The sequence below is a fragment of the Pinus tabuliformis genome, chromosome 1_2 (genome assembly GCF_031772625.1).
Source record: "Pinus tabuliformis cultivar Carrire ecotype Pingquan chromosome 1_2, CPIR1, whole genome shotgun sequence".
Taxonomy (NCBI): domain Eukaryota; kingdom Viridiplantae; phylum Streptophyta; class Pinopsida; order Pinales; family Pinaceae; genus Pinus; species Pinus tabuliformis.
In genome coordinates, this window is record NC_142298.1 from 308,528,230 (window position 1) to 308,550,006 (window position 21,777).

General features: G+C 38.6%; 1 protein-coding gene across 1 annotated transcript; it reads right to left on the reverse strand.

Moving 5' to 3' along the window:
• Window positions 1-1,764: 1,764 nt before the first annotated feature.
• Window positions 1,765-21,110, reverse strand: LOC149205579 (uncharacterized). Its single transcript, XM_089397442.1, has 4 exons — window positions 20,959-21,110; window positions 20,803-20,858; window positions 20,607-20,689; window positions 1,765-2,391 (listed from the first exon to the last, which is right to left on the reverse strand). Exons 1-4 carry the CDS (start codon window positions 21,108-21,110, stop codon window positions 1,765-1,767), a joined length of 918 nt encoding a protein of 305 aa, XP_089253568.1.
• Window positions 21,111-21,777: the final 667 nt, after the last annotated feature.

Consider the following 21,777-nt stretch of genomic DNA (forward strand, 5'->3'; position numbering starts at 1 on the left):
TGATTTCATGGCGTACATTTTGCTAACAATGTTGACAAAATCCAATCCATTTAATGTTAACAAAATACGATCTATTTAATGAAGTAAAAAATTACAATAAAATTTTTGCCTTTTTGGAAATGAAGTTCTAAAACATCTTTAATCGAACTCTTTTACAGGGCAATGACAACAAACAAACAGTTCACATCACAGGGATCAACCGACATATTGTTGAGCATAGATGCTATTTTAGATTTGTTTTTCAACCTCTTCAATTTCTTGCAATGATAATATGAATGTGTTGTGCCTTATTTTCATAAAAAGTTCACATCACAGGGCTAATGTAATTTGTCTTATTTTTTTTTTCTCTATTGTAACAACGTAAATATCTATCTCTCCTTTTGTGTCTTCATATAATTATGTGTATCTCTATGTAAGGAAAAAACTATATAGGTACAAATAGAAAGTAAATAGTATATCTATCTTAAGAAACTAAATAGTATATCTATTTTAATAGGAACATGATTATTCACAAATGAATGTACTATCTATTTGCGATGAACTTGATGATATATATTGTATTATCAAGATTCATTGTCTCGATTTTTGTTCGTAGTTAGTCACTTGATGATATATATTGTATTATCAAGATTCATTGTCTCGATTTTTGTACATAGTTAGTCTGTTTTATCCATGTCTTGATTTTTGTACTTAGTTGGCCTGTTTTATCCATGTTCATTTAGTGTTTATATATGATATTGTTAAATTTATTTATTTAATTACAATATTTTTTTCTTTTCTAACATATTTATATTGGTACACGCATATGTATGACTTTTTTGGGACATTAATCAAGAATTTCCATTGCAAATTTGTAAAAGAGAGATCTCAAATATAGTTTTTACTTCTCTATCCTAAAAAGAGCTTTTTGTCTTGAATAAAGCTTGAATGATCTTGGATCCAGTTTCAAGTGCAGATCCAGAAAATGTTACAGAGTATACCTAAGTAAGCAGCAAAGCAAAGTCCAAGGTAGATGGTCCTTTCCGTTCTTGTCACGTACTTCCGTCCACCACTGTTGTGGCTCTTGTTATAAACTCGTTTCTTTTATCTACCACTGTTGTGGCTCTCGTTATAAACTCGTTTCTTTTAGACAAATTGGTTAGTTTTCTCTCACGGCCATTAGCCATTTGGACACAGAGTTTATGCGATATGTATATATTCCCAAGCGTAAGTTGCATTTTCTTTAACTTCATGATATTTAGCTGCATTTTTTGACATTAAATGTTTACTTGTCTAAGTCTTGTTTATAGTGGATATGACTCTTGGTGAATACATTTATCGAACTCTATATATAATGTTTATTTCAAGATTGATAAATTCCTTTTCTTTTATACTGGAAAGGAAGAGGGTTTCGACTTGTCTATACTGTTCCTACTTTCTTTTCACTGTTTAGAAAAGGAGGTCTCAATTTAGTTGGTTGTAAAACCTCATCTTTCTTCTTTGTAGTTTTATAACGAATTTCTTTAAACAACATTATTCACACACAACCATGATGTTAATTTATTCATAGGCCCCACATATACATATATATATATATATATATATGCCTATAAGCACTATTTAGGGCTATTCACAACAGATGGGGCTATTTGAGAATCGTGTGGTGGGGCAATTCTCAGAATTGCCCCTCCACCAGTGGTGGTGGCGGGGCGATTCTGAGAATCGCCCCACCACCCGGCGATTCTCAGAATCGCCCCATCTGCTACGAATCGCCCCAAACAGTGCTTACTGGGCATCCAATACGATATTAAGCGGAGAAATCCTAGCCTTGCGAAAGATCTGCGGTGATGGCACTGCTGGGAATTGAACTGGGGTCGCCTTGGGTGTTATTTGGGTGTTATTGTCAGAAAGAACAGACTCGGCGACATCTTTTGCATCCCATGTGTTCTTGTCCTTCGAAGTCAGAAAGCGATTGTTTGGAGGACCTATCGAAATAGAAATAACAAGGTTGTCTTTGATGTCTCGACGTTCGGAAACAATGCGCTGCCGGGCATCGGCAGATAAGGGCGCAGCTGAAGAATATCGTTCTGGCTTTCTAGACTCGATCCACTTCAATTTGTATTTTCGCTTGGGTACATTCAGAGGATAAGAAAATGTGTAACCATTTATCTCATCAACCTGTAAACCATATTCTGGCTCTTCAAATATTTTATCTGTATCAAGAGCTCTCCCAGACTCAGCAGCAAATAAAAATGATATTGGCCCCCAAAACCCGTACAATAGCAAATCCCTCCGACAGATATAATCTTTATTTGATCCTAACACTGTCATATCTCTATTCTCTGGCACTTCCTTCAAATCCCCTTTAAAGTTGAAAGACTTCACTTTATAAGAAAATTGTTTGCAGTGCGGCTATTTGTTCATTAGAGAGGCCGAGACTTCGTCGGTTATCATCGTTGAATTCATGGACGAAGACGATCCTCCAAGACGGCGAAAAAAGATCACGACAAACTTCTTTGATTAAGTAGATGAGTAATGCTATTGTGAAGAGTACTGCCACAATTGTCGAAGAGCTAACTAATACCTGCCACTGTGCGCGTCGATAATTACTTGATTTCTGTTTCCAGATGTATAACGTGTCTCAGGTGGCGATTTTTTTTTTTGAAGAATATCCCGAGTTGATCTTCTCTAATTTATCAATGAGGTACGTGTTTTATATCCCTCAGACATTTTCAAGACCAATATATAAGCCGACACATATTCTCAATGATTTTTTTTTTGTCTTGAAATATATTAAGTGTCCCCATGGGGTTACATGGACTTTCAATGTAAGTTGTAACTAAAATTCATTGTCCCTGTCTAATAATATTAGACATTAGACATTAGTTGGAGGTAACATTGATAAAATTATGAGCTCAAGATTTAAGTTACTATGGTGAAAATAATATAGAAAGTTTGGGGTTTCATATGGTCTATCAAGAGTGTTATTTTAGTTCATTATCATTCAAACAAGGGGCCGTTAAGTTTGGTGTTATCCGTGTCTAAGACATTTAGATGAAAATTGATCGAGATTAGGTTTTTACCTTGATTAAGAAGATTTTTAAAATGATTAAGTATAAGGGAATGGAAATAGGAGTAGTTTTTAAAAGAAAAATTCAAGTGTGTTTTCTAGTCAATTCATCTTTATCTAAGATATTTACATGAAAATTGATTGAGATTATGGTTTTCACCTTGACTAAGAAGACTTTTAAAATGACCATGTTAAGCATAATGAAATGGAAATAGGAGTAGTTTTTAAAAGCAAAATCCAAGTGTGCTTTCTAGTGAATTCATGGAAAGACAATAGATGAGTCTAAAATATTTGAAATGCTTTAACAATAAGGTTATAGTTATGGTACAATAATATATTTTTAGTTAATTTTATTAGGAACTCACAAGAGATTAGATATATTCATTTAACATTGAAAGCTTTTTATCGAGGATTAAGAAATACTTCTTTATTATATTAATTTATCCATAAAGGTCATTTACTTTTTAAAAAATAAATTTTGTTACTTTTACTTTAGGTTTGGTTTTTGATCCAATGGGTTTGTATAGATCTTGAGGTAATAGACTCCTTAAATATGACTCAAGGATTTCTAAAAGTATTCTTCCAATATTAATGAGTTTCTATGTCTACAATGTAATCACCAAAATGAAATAATAAGCATTTACTACCAACTAGATGTTCATAGCCCCATAAAAGGTTTTTATATCCCTCGTTACTTTCCCCATTGGGGTTCTTTTCATTTATTTTATTTCTCCCTTTTCTTTTATTTAGATATGAGGATGGGTAACATCTAATTGATAATAGTGGGGGAAGCAATGCATTGAATAACCATATTAATAGGGGTGTCCCCTTATATTGGGTGTAAATTCTTGACCTAATTGACTTTTTAGAATTGTTGCCAAGGGAGATGTTTTTATGTTGTTGTTAAGATATTCACAGTGAATTTGATAAATGTAATCCTTTCTCAGTGGTAATTGATGTTAATGGAGGTCCAAACTTAGTTTGCTCATTTTGGTTGTGTTTCCCATTGTGGTATTAGCGTCCATGTTCTCCTCATGAGTCACCTACAACAAAATAAGACAAACACAAAATACCATGTAACTATATTTAAAACGCCATCAAAGTTATTATAGTGGTTCATAAGATGATAGTGATAGTGACCTTCTTTTAAAGGTTTGGAAAGAAATTAAAATAGATTATTATTATGGCCTTAGATACTCTAATCAAAGTAAATCAAGTGGTCATAGGTAGCTCATCGTATTCTCCCTACATGTGGGGTATGATTTCACTGATGATGCATTATTAGGATTGTGATTGACATTAGAGTTATCTTCTGGGAACTTGCTTGTTTTTTTCCAATTATTTCATTTTTGAGAGAAAATCCTTTGGCATCTAGGCTTGGGATTTATTGATAGCAAATGAAGTTATGCTACCTTCATTTCTCGGGAACACATTTATGAGGGAGTAACAAGGTTCTTGAGGTGTAACTGAGTTTCTTTAGAACAAATGAAACTTGCTTCTGGGATTCCTTGTGAACTTTTTGTGAACATATTTTATGGAGAGGGTGATCAGTTTAGCGAGGGTCATTAGAGGAGATTCACTGTAATCTGACTCCAGTTCCTCTTTTTGGCGAAATCTTGGCCTCCTATGAATTTTTCATGCTCAAAATTAAAATAAGGATAATCAGGAAAATGTGCTTGATGTGATATGATAAATTTGTCCATCTATGTTTAGGTGAAATAACCATGGCATGTAATGGTTGAAAACATGTTGAATTTATACTTAGGAAAGAAAAATGATATTCTACCAAAAACATTAATGTGTTTTTTTCCTCATAAACAACTTTGTTTGGCACATAAAAATTTGGTTTTACTAGCATTTTTTTAAAAGTTTGAAAATTGACCCTAAAAAAAAAAATCATCGTTTGAGTATCATCACTTTTTCGTTTTGAAGCTATATTTTGCACGAAAATTTCGTATTAAATTTCGTAGTCACTGCCATTTTTAAAACATGTTCAAAATTTACCCCTAAAAAATAAAATCATCGTTCCAGTATACACACTTTTCGTTTTTAGCACTGTTTTTGATGTTTTTTCGGGGGTTGTTGGCCAGAGTTCCCGTTTTGAGTTTATAGTTCCCGTTTCAAAGTTTACATTGTTATATTTATTTTCATAAATAAAAATTCGTTTTTGAGATTGCTCAACTTCTATGCCAAGAAAATATTTCATGAGACCAAGATCTGTGATATCAAATTCTTTCATCATGGCTTCTTCAAATTCATCTATCTCAAAATCACCTGTAAAAATCATGTCATCAACATATAAGAAAATAATCAAAATTTGTCCATGCTCATTTACCTTTGTGTATAAGGTAGGCTCAATGTTTCTTCTGCAAAATCCATTATTGATCATGTAGTTGTCGATTCTACTATACCAAGCTCTAGGTGCTTGCTTCAGTCCACAGAGCGCTTTCTTCAACCTATAAACTTTCTCTTTGTGATTCTCAACTTCATATCCTGAAGGTTGCTGCACATAATTTTTTTCTTCTATAATTCAATTCAAGAAGGTTGATTTCACATCCATCTGATATACTTTCCACTTGTTCCGAGCTACTTTGGCTAGAACTTCTCTTACGATATCTAATCTGGCTACCGGAGCAAATGTTTCTCCAAAGTCTATTCCTAGTTGCTGCAAGAATCCTTTTGCTAAAAGTCGAGCTTTGAATCTGTCAATTTCACCTTTATCATTCAGCTTTGTCTTGTACACCCACTTTATACCAATGATATTTTTTGTCCTTTAGTAAATCAACCAAATCCCATGTATCATTCTTTTCAATAGCTTCAATTTCTTCATCCATGGCTTGCACCCAATTTTCATCTTTGTTTTCTTCTTCAAATGAAGAGGGTTGGAATGACAATAATGCAAAATTTGAACTAACATCCAAATCATCATAAACATTTTTCAAACTTCTCATCTTTCTCTTACCATTGCATGATTCATCACCTGATTGTTTGCTATGAGAATCTTGATCTGTTGATCTGCTTGAAGACCCATGCTGCTCTAAAAATCTTGGAGTCCTTGTTGGTGTCTCTATTTGGTGTCTTGACCTGTGATTCTTGTTGCTCCTTTTCTACTACATCATCTTCTTCCATCAGTGGCACTTCTGCATCAACTATTTTGTCTACAGTTCCATTCCATGACTCTTGTTCTTTGAACACAACATCTCTGCTAATTATGGTTTTCTTTGTGACAGGGTTATACAATTTGTAAGCTTTTGATTTCTCACTATAACCATTGAATATGCATTTTTCACTTTTATCATCCAATTTTCCTCTTCGCTCCTTAGGAACATGTGCATAAGCTACACATCCAAACACTTTGAGATGAGATACGCTGCAATACATACCTAACCATGCTTGTTTTGGTACTCTGTTCATCACACTCTTTGTAGGAGATCTGTTGATCACATAAATAGCACATGCAACTGCTTCTTCCCAATACTCATTAGACAAGTTTCTGCCTTTCAACATGCTTCTTACCATGTTCATAATTGTCTTGTTCTTTCTCTCTTTTACACCATTCTGCTGCGGTGTGTACCTAGTTGTAAACTGTCTTCTGATCCCGTGTTGTTTACAGTAATCATGGAATGTCTTTGAGTCATATTCTCTAACACGATCTGTTATGAAACCAGCTCAAGAAAAGATAGAAAAGATAGATCAATGCCTTAGAATTCAGGCTCTTCGAGGGGGCAACCTCCTTTACATTACATAAATGAACAATTCTTGGATGATTCAAATGACAAAACCTCCTTTCTATATATAGGAGTCTAAGGAGTCACAATATAATCCAGCCGACCTAACAATAATAATATAAAGCCACAAAAATAACAATAGAGGGATTCCATGGGGCACAGAAATAACAACATGGGGGTAATAGGGGCACAACAATATAAATAAGGGGTATAACTACAATAGTAATGGGGTAATCACTAGTATTATAGGGACCCAACATGCTCCTCTCCTTCAAAAAAGTGTTGTCCTCAACGCTTGAGTAGTTCTGGATACTTCTGCATAAAATTCTCATCCTCCCATGTGGAATCTTCAGCGGATAAGTTCTTCCACTTGATAAGATACTCTGAAATTGATCGATTTCGTAGCTGTCGAGTTCTTGTTTCTGTGACTGCTTCCGGTTCCAATATAATTTTTCCTTCCTCGTCAAGTTCTGGCAATATTGTTTGAACTGGGAGCTTGTCGACTATAACCTTCTTTAAACATGAAACATGGAAAACTGGGTGCAATCGAGAAGCTGTAGGAAGCTCCAATTTGTATGCCATAGTACCAATCTTTTGCAACACCTTGTACGGACCATAATACTTTGGTGATAATTTATTATCCTTCTTAGCTTGCTTTAGGGACATTTTCTTGTATGGTTGTAGCCGTAGGAATACCCAATCACCTACATCAAAACTTCTTTCACTGCGATGTTGATCTGCTTGTTGTTTCATTCTATTTTGTGCCAACACGAGGTTATCCTTTAAGAGTTGGAGGACTTGTTGTTGATGTTCGATGTGATGTTCCACTGCCTGAACCTTAGAATTTTCTCTTAAATATGCTGTGATGGATGGTGGTTGATACCCATAAAGTGCCATAAATGGGGTCATTTTTGTTGCCGTATGGAAGGAAGTGCTATACCACCATTCAGCCAGAGGCAACCATTTGACCCATTGTGTCTGTTTATCAGATACAAAGCAACGAAGATATCCTTCCAAACATTTGTTTACTATCTCAGTTTGCCCATCAGATTGAGGATGATAAGATGAGCTATGAGCTAACTGAGTACCAAGACAAGAAAATAATTTTGTCCAAAAATTTCCAGTGAAAATGGGATCTCTGTCACTTACAATAATCTTTGGGTTTCCATGTAGCTTTTGAATTGTTTCCATAAATGCAGTAGAAACTGTACTGGCTTTAAATGGATGTGATAATGCACAAAAGTGTGCATACTTGGTAAGTCTGTCAACTACCACCATGATTACACTCTTTCCCTCAGACTTGGGTAAACCTGCGATAAAATCCATTGAAACCTCCTCCCAACGTTGGCTTGGAATGGATAAAGGTTGTAATAGACCCGGTGTCTTAATTGTTTCAACTTTATTTTGTTGGCAAACCAAACATTCTGCCACAAACTTTTGAATATCTGATTTAAGGCCATCCCAAAAAAATTCCTTCTTAACCCTGTGGTAAGTTTTTAAAAATCCTGAGTTCCCTCCTAAGGGAGAAGTGTGCAATTCCATAAGAATCTTTTGTTTTAGCTGGGAATTCTTACAGAGGTATAAGCGATCTTTGTACCATAACGAATCATTTTTCCAGCTAAATGTATCAGACGTACTGGAATCTTGTTGTAGCTTTCGAATAAGTGCCCACACTTCTTCATCATTCTTCCATTCCTCCCTTGCTTCGTTTATCCAATCTGGTTGGATAATAGAAATGGCGCACAACAATGCTTCCATGATCCGGATTTAAACAGGAACGCAACAAATTACAGAGATAACCATATACACAAAGATGCAGCGGAAATAATACTTCATTTCATTAATGGAAAATACTGAAATATGCTTACAATCAGAAATGCAAATAAACCAGCTAGGGCGATGGTAGCTTATCTCTGAGAAGAGATGTGATGGCTACATGCCTCTGAACTGTGTTACAATGAGGCTCGAAGGCCTATTTATTGTTAAGAAACAATGGAAAACCCTTAACATTCCAAAACCTAACCCTAGGAGATGAAACGCCAAACTGTGGGCCCCGTTTGGGGTAAATTGGTACATCAACTTCCCGAGGTCGTAACTTTGGCATATGATCTCCGTTTGACGCGTACAATAGCTCATTAGAAAGATCTATCCGAGCACTATCATTGTTGGAATGGGCAACATAATTGCCTCCGGATTCCCCAAAAAACGTCGTTTAGGGCCTCAAAACGGCTCCAGAAGTTCAGGACCCGAAAAACTGCTAAAAATAGTAAGTTGTGCTACAATTAAGGAAACTGAAAATGCTGAGAAAGACAATGGTGGGGGTCTAGGTGGACTTGGCAGGTAGCCACCAATATCCACCTGGATCATTCCTCCCCCCTTAGGAAGCAATGGTCCCCATTGCGTTGCGCTCCTCCATGAGATGAGGAAACTTTTGCTGAACCTGTTCCCTGGTGAGCCACTTGCCCTGCTGAAGGAGTTGGCCTGCTTTGACAACTCGATACAGTTGGATATTCTGTTGGCGAGTGTTCTTGATCTGTGTGTCCATGATCCGATCAGTTGCAGCTTGTTCCATGCAATCTGGATTTAATTCTGTGGGTTTGAGCTGTTCTGCAATGTCGGATGTGTCTAGCAATGGTGGAAAGTATGGCCGAAGGCGGTCCACATTGAACACTAGGTGCAGGCCAAGGAATGGGGGAATGTTGAGCTCAAATGCATTGTCTCCCATAGCCTTAGTAATGGTGTAAGGACCATATCGGAGTGGTCTCAATTTCCGATAGGCTCCAGTAAGTCGTTCCTTTTGCAAATGCAACCAGACTTTGTCGCCCACCTGAAACTTGTGTGGCACCCGATGTTGATCATGTCGTTGCTTGTACTTGGCATTTGATTTCTCAAGAATGTCATGGACCTGCTGGCGAATATGTTGGATGCGCTCAATGAAGCTGGTGGCCTTATCTGTTTCGGACTGGACATGAGCTGAATTCATGTGAGTAGCTGCAAGTGGCATGGCCACATCAATGGGGCATAGTGGCTGGAATCCCAAACCCACCTGAAAAGGGCTATGGCCAGTGGAGCTGTGAAGAGCTCGGTTGTAGTTGTGCTGAACATAGGGGAGGCTCTCGTCCCATGTGCGTGGATGCTTTGAGTTATACATGTGCAGAATGTGCACAATCATCCTATTGACAACCTCTGTCTGGCCATCAGTTTGAGGATGGAAGGCTGTGGACTTCGTGAGTTTGGTGTCCAGCATTGACCAGAGACTGGACCAAATTGTGCTGAGAAACCGACTGTCCCGATCTAAGATGATAGACTGTGGGATCCCAAAGTGCACCCACACTCGTTCAAAGAAGAGTTTAGCAGTGGCTTCTGCTGTGATATTCTTCTTGCAGGCCACCATAATGGCCATCTTCGAGAACCTGTCGACGACCACAAAAACACAGTCATTTCCATGCTTAGTGGAAGGAAGGCCTGACATGTAATCCATGGAGATGGATTCCCAAGGTCGACTAGGGGTAGGCAACGGGGTATAGAGGCCTTGCTTCTTAATGGTCGGTTTGGCAATGGCACAGGCAGTACATGATCTGATGTACTTCCCAACATCCTGTCGAAGATTCGGCCAATAGAAATAATTTTGCAGCAACGCCACTGTTTTCTCGACCCCGAAATGCCCAACAGCCCGACTGTAGTGTGCTTCCCAAATCATCTTGGCACGCTCGCTTGACGGAACACAAAGGTGACCGAGGTGGCATAATAGGGCATCCTGGAGGTGAAAATCTGCAACACGCCGACCCTCCAAGAGTGTCTGGTATGTGTGGCCGAATTCTGGGTCGCTTTTGTAGAGAAGTGGCCAATCAGAAGTCTCGTGCCCACAAGAGTTGAGCACGGTGGTTAATGCCATGATCGGTGGTCGACTGAGGCAATCTGCAACATTATTGGTGCTGCCCTTCTTATACTTGATATTCAAGTGGAACTGTTGCAGGTATGTAGACCACTTCTGATGGCGATCATTCTGCAATTTCCCTTGGGTCTGTATGAACTGCAGGGGTCGGTGGTCTGTGTGGATGACCGTTTCCTTCCCCAAAATGTAATGCTTCCATTGTCGGCAGGCCTGTACAATGGAATACATCTCTTTATCATAAGTGGGGTACTTTCGGACTGTGTCTGAAAGTGTTTCACTGTGATATGCCACTGGATGTCCATGTTGAGTAAGGACTTCCCCAATAGCATAGTCAGAGGCATCTGTCTCGACCTCAAATGGTTGTTGTAGATCTGGTAACGCGAGCACTGGTGCCGTGCAGAGGCGATCCTTCAACTCCATGAATGCCTTCTGTTGAGATTCAGACCAACAGAATTTTGCTTTCGCCCCTCCCTTGGTGACCTGACTCAAGGGCCAAGAAATATGAGAAAACCCCAACACAAACTTGCGGTAGAAGTTGGCAAGACCTAGAAAGCTGCGGAGCTCTGTTAGAGTGGTTGGAGAGGGCCAATCCCGAATGACTTGGATCTTGGCTGGATCGACATGCACCCCCTGTTCATCAATGATGTATCCCAGATACTGAACCTGGGTCATGCCAAAAGTGCATTTCTCCAAATTGGCACATAGCTTGTGTTGCCGCAGTGTTTGGAGAACCTGTCAGATGTGGTGGAGGTGCTCTTCCTCCTCTGGATCTTCGGGTTCATTTTTCTGGATCTTTGCGGTAGCAACAGTGGCACTGGGATCCGCATCAATGATCTGCTTCCCTTTTTCATACCCCTTATCGGGTTCTGACTCAGAGTCGAAACATGCATCTGATTCTGAAACCTTTAGCTCAGCCACCAATGACTGCTTGGCCCGACACTCACTTGTGTTGTGAGTGGAGCTCTTATGGAACTCGCACCATTTTCCAGTGTCCTTTCTCGGCTTCGCGGCGCTGTTCTTTGCCTGCAGCTTCGGCTGGTTGTCTTGGGCTGTCCCGCGTTGGCTTTGTCCTTTGTTCTGTGGTTTCGGGTCACCTTTCCCCTGCTTTGGATTCGCAGATCCAAAGTCTCGCTTCTTTTGTTTAAACTTCTGCTCGACCTTGACGGCATATCGGTATGCTGCGCCGAGCGAGGGGATGTTTAGGAACTGTATTTCTTCCTGGATGTACTTGTGCAGGCAGCCACGGTATTTGAGTGTCAAATGTTGCTCTGAATCCTTGATACCCAACTTTGTGCGAAGGGTATGAAAAAGATTGGTGAACTCCGGCACGTCTTGGTCCCTTCCCTGCCACAGCGTGGTCCACTTTATGTATTCATCCTCATAGCTTCCAACAGGGTAGTGATTCTCCTTGACGGCATCCTGGAACGAATCCCAGGTGGGTGCGGCTGAAAATAGTGAGCCAGTACTTTCATCCTTCTGCTCGCAGTAGGTTTCCCACCAGTCCTTGACGTGGGGGGCTGCTTTGAGGAGAGCAAAAACAATCTTTTCCCGACTCGAAAATTCATGAACAGAAAAATAACCCTCTAGCAGATTTAACCATTTATCTACGGCATCTGTGTCTATCTGACCCTCGAATATGGGGATTTCAAAATTAACTTGTACCTTAAAAGGTGTGGCGTTTCCAGAGTGGCTGCTGGAAGCCGATGCGTTGCTTCTGGGTAGCCGCTGAAGGATTTGGGCAAAGCTGTCCATCATCGCGTTCTGTTGTCGCTCGAGGGCTTCTTCGAGCAAGATTTTGATGGGATCTCCTGCCCCCTCGTCTTTCTTCTCGTCCGCCATGGGAGGCCGTCGGGATTTGCGAGGCTGGTCTTGCAAAGGTTCAACCAGTTCAAGCCCTAACTCCTTATATCCCGACCTTGTTGGGGACATGCAAAGAAAAACAGAGAAAAAGCAGACCGCTCTGATACCACTGATCCGGATTTAAACAGGAACGCAACAAATTACAGAGATAACCATATACACAAAGATGCAGCGGAAATAATACTTCATTTCATTAATGGAAAATACTGAAATATGCTTACAATCAGAAATGCAAATAAACCAGCTAGGGCGATGGTAGCTTATCTCTTAGAAGAGATGGGATGGCTACATGCCTCTGAACTGTGTTACAATGAGGCTCGAAGGCCTATTTATTGTTGAGAAACAATGGAAAACCCTTAACATTCCAAAACCTAACCCTAGGAGATGAAACGCCAAACTGTGGGCCCCGTTTGGGGGTAAATTGGTACATCAACTTCCCGGGGTCGTAACTTTGGCATATGATCTCAGTTTGATGCGTACAATAGCTCATTAGAAAGATCTATCCGAGCACTATCATTGTTGGAACAGGCAACATCGGTCCATTCAATGGACCCATGTTGCCCCCGGATTCCCCAAAAAACGTCGTTTAGGGCCTCAAAACGGCTCTGGAAGTTCAGGACCCGAAAAACTGCTAAAAATAGTAAGTTGTGCTACAATTAAGGAAACTGAAAATGCTGAGAAAGACAATGGTGGGGGTCCAGGTGGACTTGGTAGGTGGCCACCAATATCCACCTGGATCATTCCACATACTCATCCTTTCTTGAGAGTGCATCTGCCACCACATTTTTCTTCCCTCTTTTGTAGATGATTTCAAAGTCATAACCCAACATCTTTGTGACCCACTTTTGTTGCTCTTCAGAGGATAATCTTTGTTCTAAAAAGTATTTAAGGCTATCATGATCCGTTTTTACCTTGAAGTGTCTTCCCATTAGGTAGGGTCGCCATTTCTTAAGTGCATGGAGTATTGCCAACATTTCCTTCTCATAAATAGCTTTGCTTAAAAACTTTCCCTTGATTGGACGACTTTCAAAAGCAATGGGTCTTTCATCTTGCATTAGAACAGCACCAATTCCATTTCCTGAAGCATCACATTCCACAATAAAGGTTTTTGTGAAGTCCGGTGTAGCTAAGACCGGTGCTTGGCACATTGCCTCTTTAAGATGTTCAAAGGCCTTTGTTGCTTCCAGAGTCCATGAAAATGCATCTTTCTTCAATAATGTTGTTAGAGGTGCTGCTATTCTCCCATAATTCTTAACAAATTTGCGATAATACCCTGTTAACCCAAGAAATCTCGCAAATGCTTTATGGATGTGGGGATTTTCCATTCCTTAATGGCTTTAATTTTGCTAGGGTCTACCTTAACTCCTTCATGAGATACAATATGACCCAAATATTCCACCTCCTGGACTCCAAAGAAACATTTGGATCTTTTTGCATATAATTGTTTCTCCTCCAATAGTTGTAGCACCTTGTCAACATGTTCAACATGATCCTTCCAAGACTTGCTGTAGATTAGTATATCATCAAAAAATACTAACACAAATTTTCTAAGGAATGGTTTGAAAATTGAATTCATCAAACCTTGAAATGTTGAAGGTGCATTGGTAAGGCCAAAAGGCATGACCAAAAATTCATAATGACCCTCATGAGTTCTAAATGCCATTTTCGGAATGTCTTCAATCTTCATTCTGATTTGATGATATCCCGAACGAAGATCCAACTTGGTGAAGTAAATTGATCCATGCAATTCATCCAGTAATTCATCAATGACAGGAATGGGGAACTTATCTTTAATAGTGAGCTTGTTGAGCTCCCTATAATCCGGACACATGCGCCATGATCCATCCTTCTTGTGCACCAATACTACTGGAGCAGAGAAAGAACTTTGACTTGGTTGAATTATACCAGCCTCTAGCATTTCTGCAACCATACGTTCAATTTCACTTTTTTGGACATAGGGATATCTGTACGGCCTGATGTTTGGAGGAACACTTCCTGGAATCAGATGAATAGCATGATCATGATCACGCATAGGTGGGAGACCTTTGGGAGTCTCAAATACCTTGGAATGATTGTCCAAGACTTTTTGGAGATCTGGAGAAATAGATGATTCCGATGTGGAAACATCTAGCGAACATAATTGTGCAATTACACCTCTTTGCTCCTTTTTTAGAAGCTTTGTCATACCATTAGAGCTGATTATCTTTCCTGGTTTCCCTGCAATACCCCTTAATTCAACTTCCTTTCCTTCCGTAGAAAATTTGATGAAAAGTTCTTGAAAATTAAAAGCTATTGTACCCAAGGATTGTAGCCATTGGACTCCTAGTACAACATCAGCACCTCCCATTGGAATGGAAAGCATTGGGCTAGTCAATACATATTCTCCCATGGATAGCTTGATATTATGGCACCTTCCAGAGCAATTTATTGTTCCTCCATTTGCAATCACTTGACACTCTGGTGCTGGATATAGGAAGCAATTCAATTCTTTTGCTACCCTACAATGAATAAAATTGTGGGTGCTTCCTGAATCAATCAACACTATTACCTTTTTCTTCTTGATTTGTCCTTCTATCTTGATGGTTTGAGGAGTGGTAATTCCCGCCAATGCATTACAAGATATGGTCGGATTTATTTGTTCTTCATCTAGGCTTTGTTCCTGGAGTATATCTTCTTCTTTTGACCTTTCTTGCTCCTTTTCTTCTTCCTCTTCACAATCTATGTAGAATAATTTCTTCTCAGCACACTTATGACCTTTAGTGTATTTGCTATCACAACTGTAACAAAGCCCTTTTGCTCTTTTTTCTTCCAATTGTTGTGGTGTCAACCTTATAGGTTGTGGAAGACTAGGGGCAACAACACTTCCGTCTTTATAGTTGTGAGTGGTATGCTTCCTGGTTGCCATAATTTTGCTTTCCATTTTTCTTGCTAACCTGAATGCCTTCTCTAATGAATCAGGTTCCCAAAGGCGAACATCATGTTGGATATTATCCTTTAAAGACCCTATGAACACATCAATCCTATGCTCCTCTGGAATATTTTTTACCCTTATGTTCAATTTTTGGAACTCCTCAATGTGCTCCATTACTGAACCCTTTTGTTTGAGACTTATCAATTGGCTAAAAAAAGTGTTGCTTTTTGTATCTTCATAATGTGCTATCAATTCTTCCGTAAAAATTGCCCAAGTGATAAATTGTTTACGAGAACAAAGCCATTGATACCATACAAACTGATTTGGTTCCAAATATACAGTTGCCATACGTACCTTTTGTGTGTTTTGCACATTATTGAGATCGAAGAACTGCTCCATCTGTAATATCCATGTGGCGGGATCCTTGCCATCAAACTTCCTCATATCGATTTTTGGAATATGGTGAGTCTTCAATCCAACATTAGCGTTTATGGAATCATGATTAACATTTCTTTTGTTCTCATCATGAGTTTCCCTTAGTACCCTTTCACCCTTAGGGACTATTTCTTGTAGCAAATTATTCATATTTATCTTCAATTTGTCCATGTCTGTCTTCAAATCTATCTTCAAATCATCCATCTTAGCTTCCACGTCAATCATCTTAGCTTCTACGCCCTTCTTTAAACAGTCCATCATAGCTTCTACACCTTTCTTTAAACCATCCATCTTAGCTTCTACATCTTTCTTTAAACCATCCATCTTAGATTTTGTTCCTTTTTGTGCAAGGGACATTTGTTGCACTTGGTCTTGTAATTTTGATATATCATGTTGCATTTCTTCCTCTTCTTCATGAGTCATGCTAGAGCTTTCAGGTTCCTTACTAGGTGTTTGCATTTTCTTTCCTTGGGGCATCAGTTACTGATAATAATGCTCTACTATGCCCTTTGAATTCCTTCAAAATAAATTTTCAAACCAAGCTTAAGCAAAAATTTAAGAAAATCTACACACCTTTTTTCACTTTGTAGGAGCTCGATATTGCCTCTGATGTATCTCTGTACTTTCCAATCATCTACTTCTGAATTTGTGAACTGTAGTAGCCCTCTATGTCCTCTTTCCAATGCCACAAGTCTGACCCAAATTGGATTCTCCAAGGAAGAGTTGTGTGAAATCTCCCACAGTGACTTGCTTATAGACTAGTTCAGTAGAGCAAACTTGTACGACGTGCCACGAGTTACTGTTTCGACCTTTGGATCTGAAACACGCATACAAGAAACTACAGTCTATCCTCTTTCTGTACCTTCTTACGAAATTTCAATCCGATCCTCAGAGAGAAAGTTATGACGATTTTCCCCAGGTCACCTGTTTTGAATGTAATTCAGGAGTCTGCAAAAAGACCAACTTCCTTAGATCATATCTCCGAAAATATAGCGCAAAAAGCTCTGAAATTCGGACCCGAGGTTCAGCGCGATTTCTTCTCAAATGAGTTTTTTTGGCAACTTCTGAAACATCACAGAAAAAAGTTATAGCGAAAATTCCACGATGACCTGTTTGGAGCAGCGAAACCCTAGAATCCAAAGCTCTGATACCAAATGTTATGAAACCAGCTCAAGAAAAGATAGATCAACGCCTTAGAATTCAGCCTCTTCGAGGGGGAAACCTCCTTTACATTACATAAATGAAAATTCTTGGATGATTCAAATGACAAAACCTCCTTTCTATATATAGGAGTCTAAGGAGTCACAATATAATCCAGCCGACCTAACAATAATAATATAAAGCCACAAAAATAACAATAGAGGGATTCCATGGGGCACATAAATAACAACATGGGGGTAATAGGGGCACAACAATATAAATAAGGGGTATAACTACAATAGTAATGGGGTAATCACTAGTATTATAGGGACCCAACACGATCTGACCTCAATACCTTGATATGTCGATCACTTTGGTTCTATGCTAAGGCTTTGAATTCTTTGAAATTTGCAAAAATTTTAGACTTTTGCTTCAAGAAGTAAACCCAAGTCTTTCGGTTGTAGTCATCAATGAAAGTGAGGAAGTAACAACTTCCACCAATCGACTATGTCTTCATAGGTCCACACAAGTTTGTATGAACTAGCTCAAGAGGTTGCTTTGCTTTGTATGCAACTCCCTTTGGAAAACTTTCACAATGTTGCTTTCCCAAGATGAAACACTCACAAGTACTAGTAGGTTCTTTGATGGGAAGTAATCCTCTGACCATCTGTTTTTGCTGCAACAATCTTAAACTAGAAAAGTGCAAGTGTCCAAATCGAAAGTGTCATAAAAAATAATCATCATAACATGCAACTATAAAAGAACTCACCTGACCACTGTAATTCATAATTAGAGGAAAGAGTTTGTTCCTTGTCATCTGCACCTTTGCTATAAGTTGTTTGCTTGGGGGCTTGTCATATATAGCACATTCTTGACCTTGAAAGATAACTTTGTATCCTTTCTATGTCAATTGACCAACACTTAACAAATTATATTTGAGACTAGAAACATAATATACCTCTGAGATTGTCTTCGACTCCCCCTTCTTGGTCAGAATGTTTACCACTCCTTTTCCATCTACTTCCACAGTCTTGTCAGTCCCCAACTTTACTTCTATTTTCACAGATTGATCGAAATTTGCAACCAAATTCTTGTTGCCTGTCATGTGGTTACTGCAACCACTATCTAATAGCCACACACTAGCAGAAGGTTCATGCATGGTATGGCAAGCTAGGAACATGGAGTTAGTACTCTCTATAGTGACATTAGCTCTCTGGTTCCCTTGATCAGCTATCTTCTTCCTGCAATCACGAGCATAGTGACCAAATTTATTGCAATAATAACATCTCACTTTCGATTTGTCAACTCTTTGATTATTGTTGAAGCTTCTGTAGTTGCTTCCAGTTTCATGTTCATGCTCTTCTCAGCCATCTCTCTGAACACCATATCTTCCACTTTGTCCTCTGCCTCTCGATCTACTTCTGCTTCGACCTCTATCTCTTGAAATAAAAACCTGACTTTTGAAAGCGATCTCTAAAGTGGAATGCTTATTTCTATCTATCCTTGCCTCATGCGATAGAAGTGATCCCATCAACTCATCAACTGTCAATGATGCCAAATCCTCTTCTTCTATGGTTGTTACCACAACATCAAATTTGGTAGACAAAGATCTGAGGACTTTCTCAACCATTATTTGATCTTTAATTTCTTCACCATAAATCTTTAACTGATTTACGACATTTATGACTTGATTCATGAAAGAATCAATGTTCTCTGTCTCCTTCATTTGCAGACTTTTTTGCAACTTAACAATATTGACTTTGGACATACCTATATGGTTTGTCGCCAAAGTATCCCATGCTACTTTTTCTGAAGACGTGATCATAATCTTCTGGAACACTGCTCAATCCATTCCCCGCTGGATAAGCTGCAACGCTTGTGCATTCTTCTTCTTGTCTTTCTCCCATTGATCCCTCTCTGTATTTTTGAGCTCATTCTGTTGCTTCATCCTTAGGTTCTGAAAACCCAAGTTAGACATAATCCCAAACATCATGTGCCTGCAACTTGGTCGCCATCTTAATGGCCCACACATCATAATCCCTTCCTTATAAACAGTAAAAACTGGGGCTGGAAATTTGAGAAAGCCATCTTTCTCCAAAAATTTCTCTTTAAAAAACCCTAAACTTCTCTTTTTATAAGTATTGTAAAACTCTTTTTCAAAAAGTACTCATTTAATAAAAACCATAGGTTTTTTTATTTTATACAAAAAAGCCATTTTCACAAAGAACACCAACTTTTTGAAAAATTTCAATACATCAAAAAAAAACTTTTATCGTAAAGTCCAAAACCTCAATATAAAACCTTAAAAAACTCTCACTCACACCTTTATATAACCAGTCCAACGAATTAAGATAAAATAAAATTATGTGGCTCCTTTTTAATAAATCTTCCCACTAAACGTATATGAAGTCAACGAATTTTAAGACGTTTGACTTTAATTTTTTAAAACTACGTTATTCACTCTAACGCGTATCTCGTGAAGATGGCTTGCGATTAAATGGAGTGCACAATGCGGCCGAGAGCGTTAATGCTCTAACGCTTCAAAAATTCACGTAACCCATGTGCATGAAAATCACAGTGAGTTTTTGACTGTTAATGCGGCTCTCTCTTGAGCCTGAACGCATTATAACGCCCTGTGTATAACATTAATATGCGTTAGTGCTCAAACCATGAGAAAAAAAATAGATTTCTCTCTCACACGGATTGTTGCTAATCCATTTTCCTTCGCTCTGTGTAACCTTGCTCCGATACTAATTTGTTGGAAAAGCAGAAAAAATAAAGCATGAATTATTCACACATAAAACACGGATTGCTGCTCTTCTATTAATCACATAAAATATGATGCTTACAATAACCAGTGAAGGTATTTATCTTTTTCTAATTAGCAATTTGCCTAAAATATTTTGACATGCAACCACACACTAAAAGTCGTTTATCAGTTAACTCGACTTAACTCAACACTCAAATACTCAATCACTCAATCACTCAGTTAATTGACTCTCTATGTTTAGTCAACTCCTCATTCAGTTGTAATTATCTTATTTTAAAAATTGAATGTACGTGATATATGATACATACATTCCTTGAGGCTCTCTGCAACCATGCTTCTCCCCACGGTAATTCGTCCTGCAAGAAATCTCTTTGCAATCTCCCATGCCATGAGATCATATCATCTTATATATATATCATTGATAATGAACAAAAACAATATCAAATACTTACATGTTTTTTCAGGATGAAAAAACTGTAACATTTTCATTAATAGGAATTGTTGTACATTGTCGAAGATTTTTTCTCATTACAGAGTATATATCGAGTATATATTTTTGATGAGAATATCTTTAAAAAATAGAGCAGTCTGGCATAGCATTGCCAAGAAATTCCACTTTGTTGGCTCATATGGAAATAGAGCATATACATGGTAGAGCTGAGTCTAATTAATGAGACATATTGCAGAAGATTGAAAAAGGAAAATTACCAAGACAAGGCATCTAGTGACACGTTTAGGACCTGCAAAGAGATTAACAAAAATCAAAATGGCCAAGGCAAAGGGAGATCCCCTCAGAAAGCAGTTCATAATGAATCTACCCTGGATGAAGGGGGCATAGCACGCTTGGAAAGCGCATCAGCTTCAGAATTTTTCTCCGGAATGACATGTTCGAAGGAAATCTCTGAGAAAAAGTGCTTTATGCCCGAAATTTGCAACATCCAGTGGAAAAGTGAGGGGATCTATAAGGCGTTGCTATACATTATATCCCGAGTATGTCCAATAAAATGGACAAACTTCCGATTGGGGGAGTCACTGTAAGTGCCTCTGTGTTTATCAACGAAATCAAATACCTTCACACAAATAAATACGACAAGATTTTGCATTAGTACTAGAAGCGGAAAATAAATTATGGAATGTAGGCATTCAAGTGGTTGAGGTAGGTATTATAACCGCATTGCAGTTAGAAGAAGGTGTCTAGAATAAGTGGGATTCGTTGTTTTGAACACCATAGATGTCGTTGCGAGTGCTACAGCAGTTTCTGCGGAAACGTGAGATCCAAGATGATCATCATCGATTTTATACACATTGCGAGGTGTGTCCATGTCTTCGGGCCTCTCCCAAGGCTTGTGATCCAGTTTAGATTTTCTTTTTATTTCAGTTAAAGAAAACAGACATTCCTCATTAATAAATGAGAAAAATAAGAAGTTGTCGCCTTGGAGAAGGGGAATCAAAATTGAGACAAACTAAAAATAAAACAGAAAAAATGCAGTAGAGCATAGTAGGACCAAAGTACACCATAGGAACAAAAGATAAAAACATGGCCAACCATTTATGAGGCTCAAAAAAAAATATCTATGAACCCAAACTGTCTAGAGAAAAACATCAGGGCATTTAGAGCTCAGAGTTCAAATAATGAATAGACCAATTAATCGGGAGTTTAAAAACCATTATGTTAGGGAGAAGGGGAATCCACTTGGACAGAGCATCTACTTCCACATTTTTCTCTTTGTACATGTGGAGGAAAGATATGTCATTGAAGGAGGAGTGGAGAGCAGCAATGTTAGCCATCTAGTGGTGAAGCAAAGGAACCTCAAGAGAGTTGTTCCCCTGCAAACAATCAATGATAATTTTAGAATCTCCGGAAATCATGATGGAATCAGTGGCATGCGAGACAATGCTCTGAAGTAATCCTCAGAATGCCACAATCTTTGCCCTACAATTTGTGCCACCTACATCGTTCCAATAGAAGCGGAATTCACTACTTGGAAA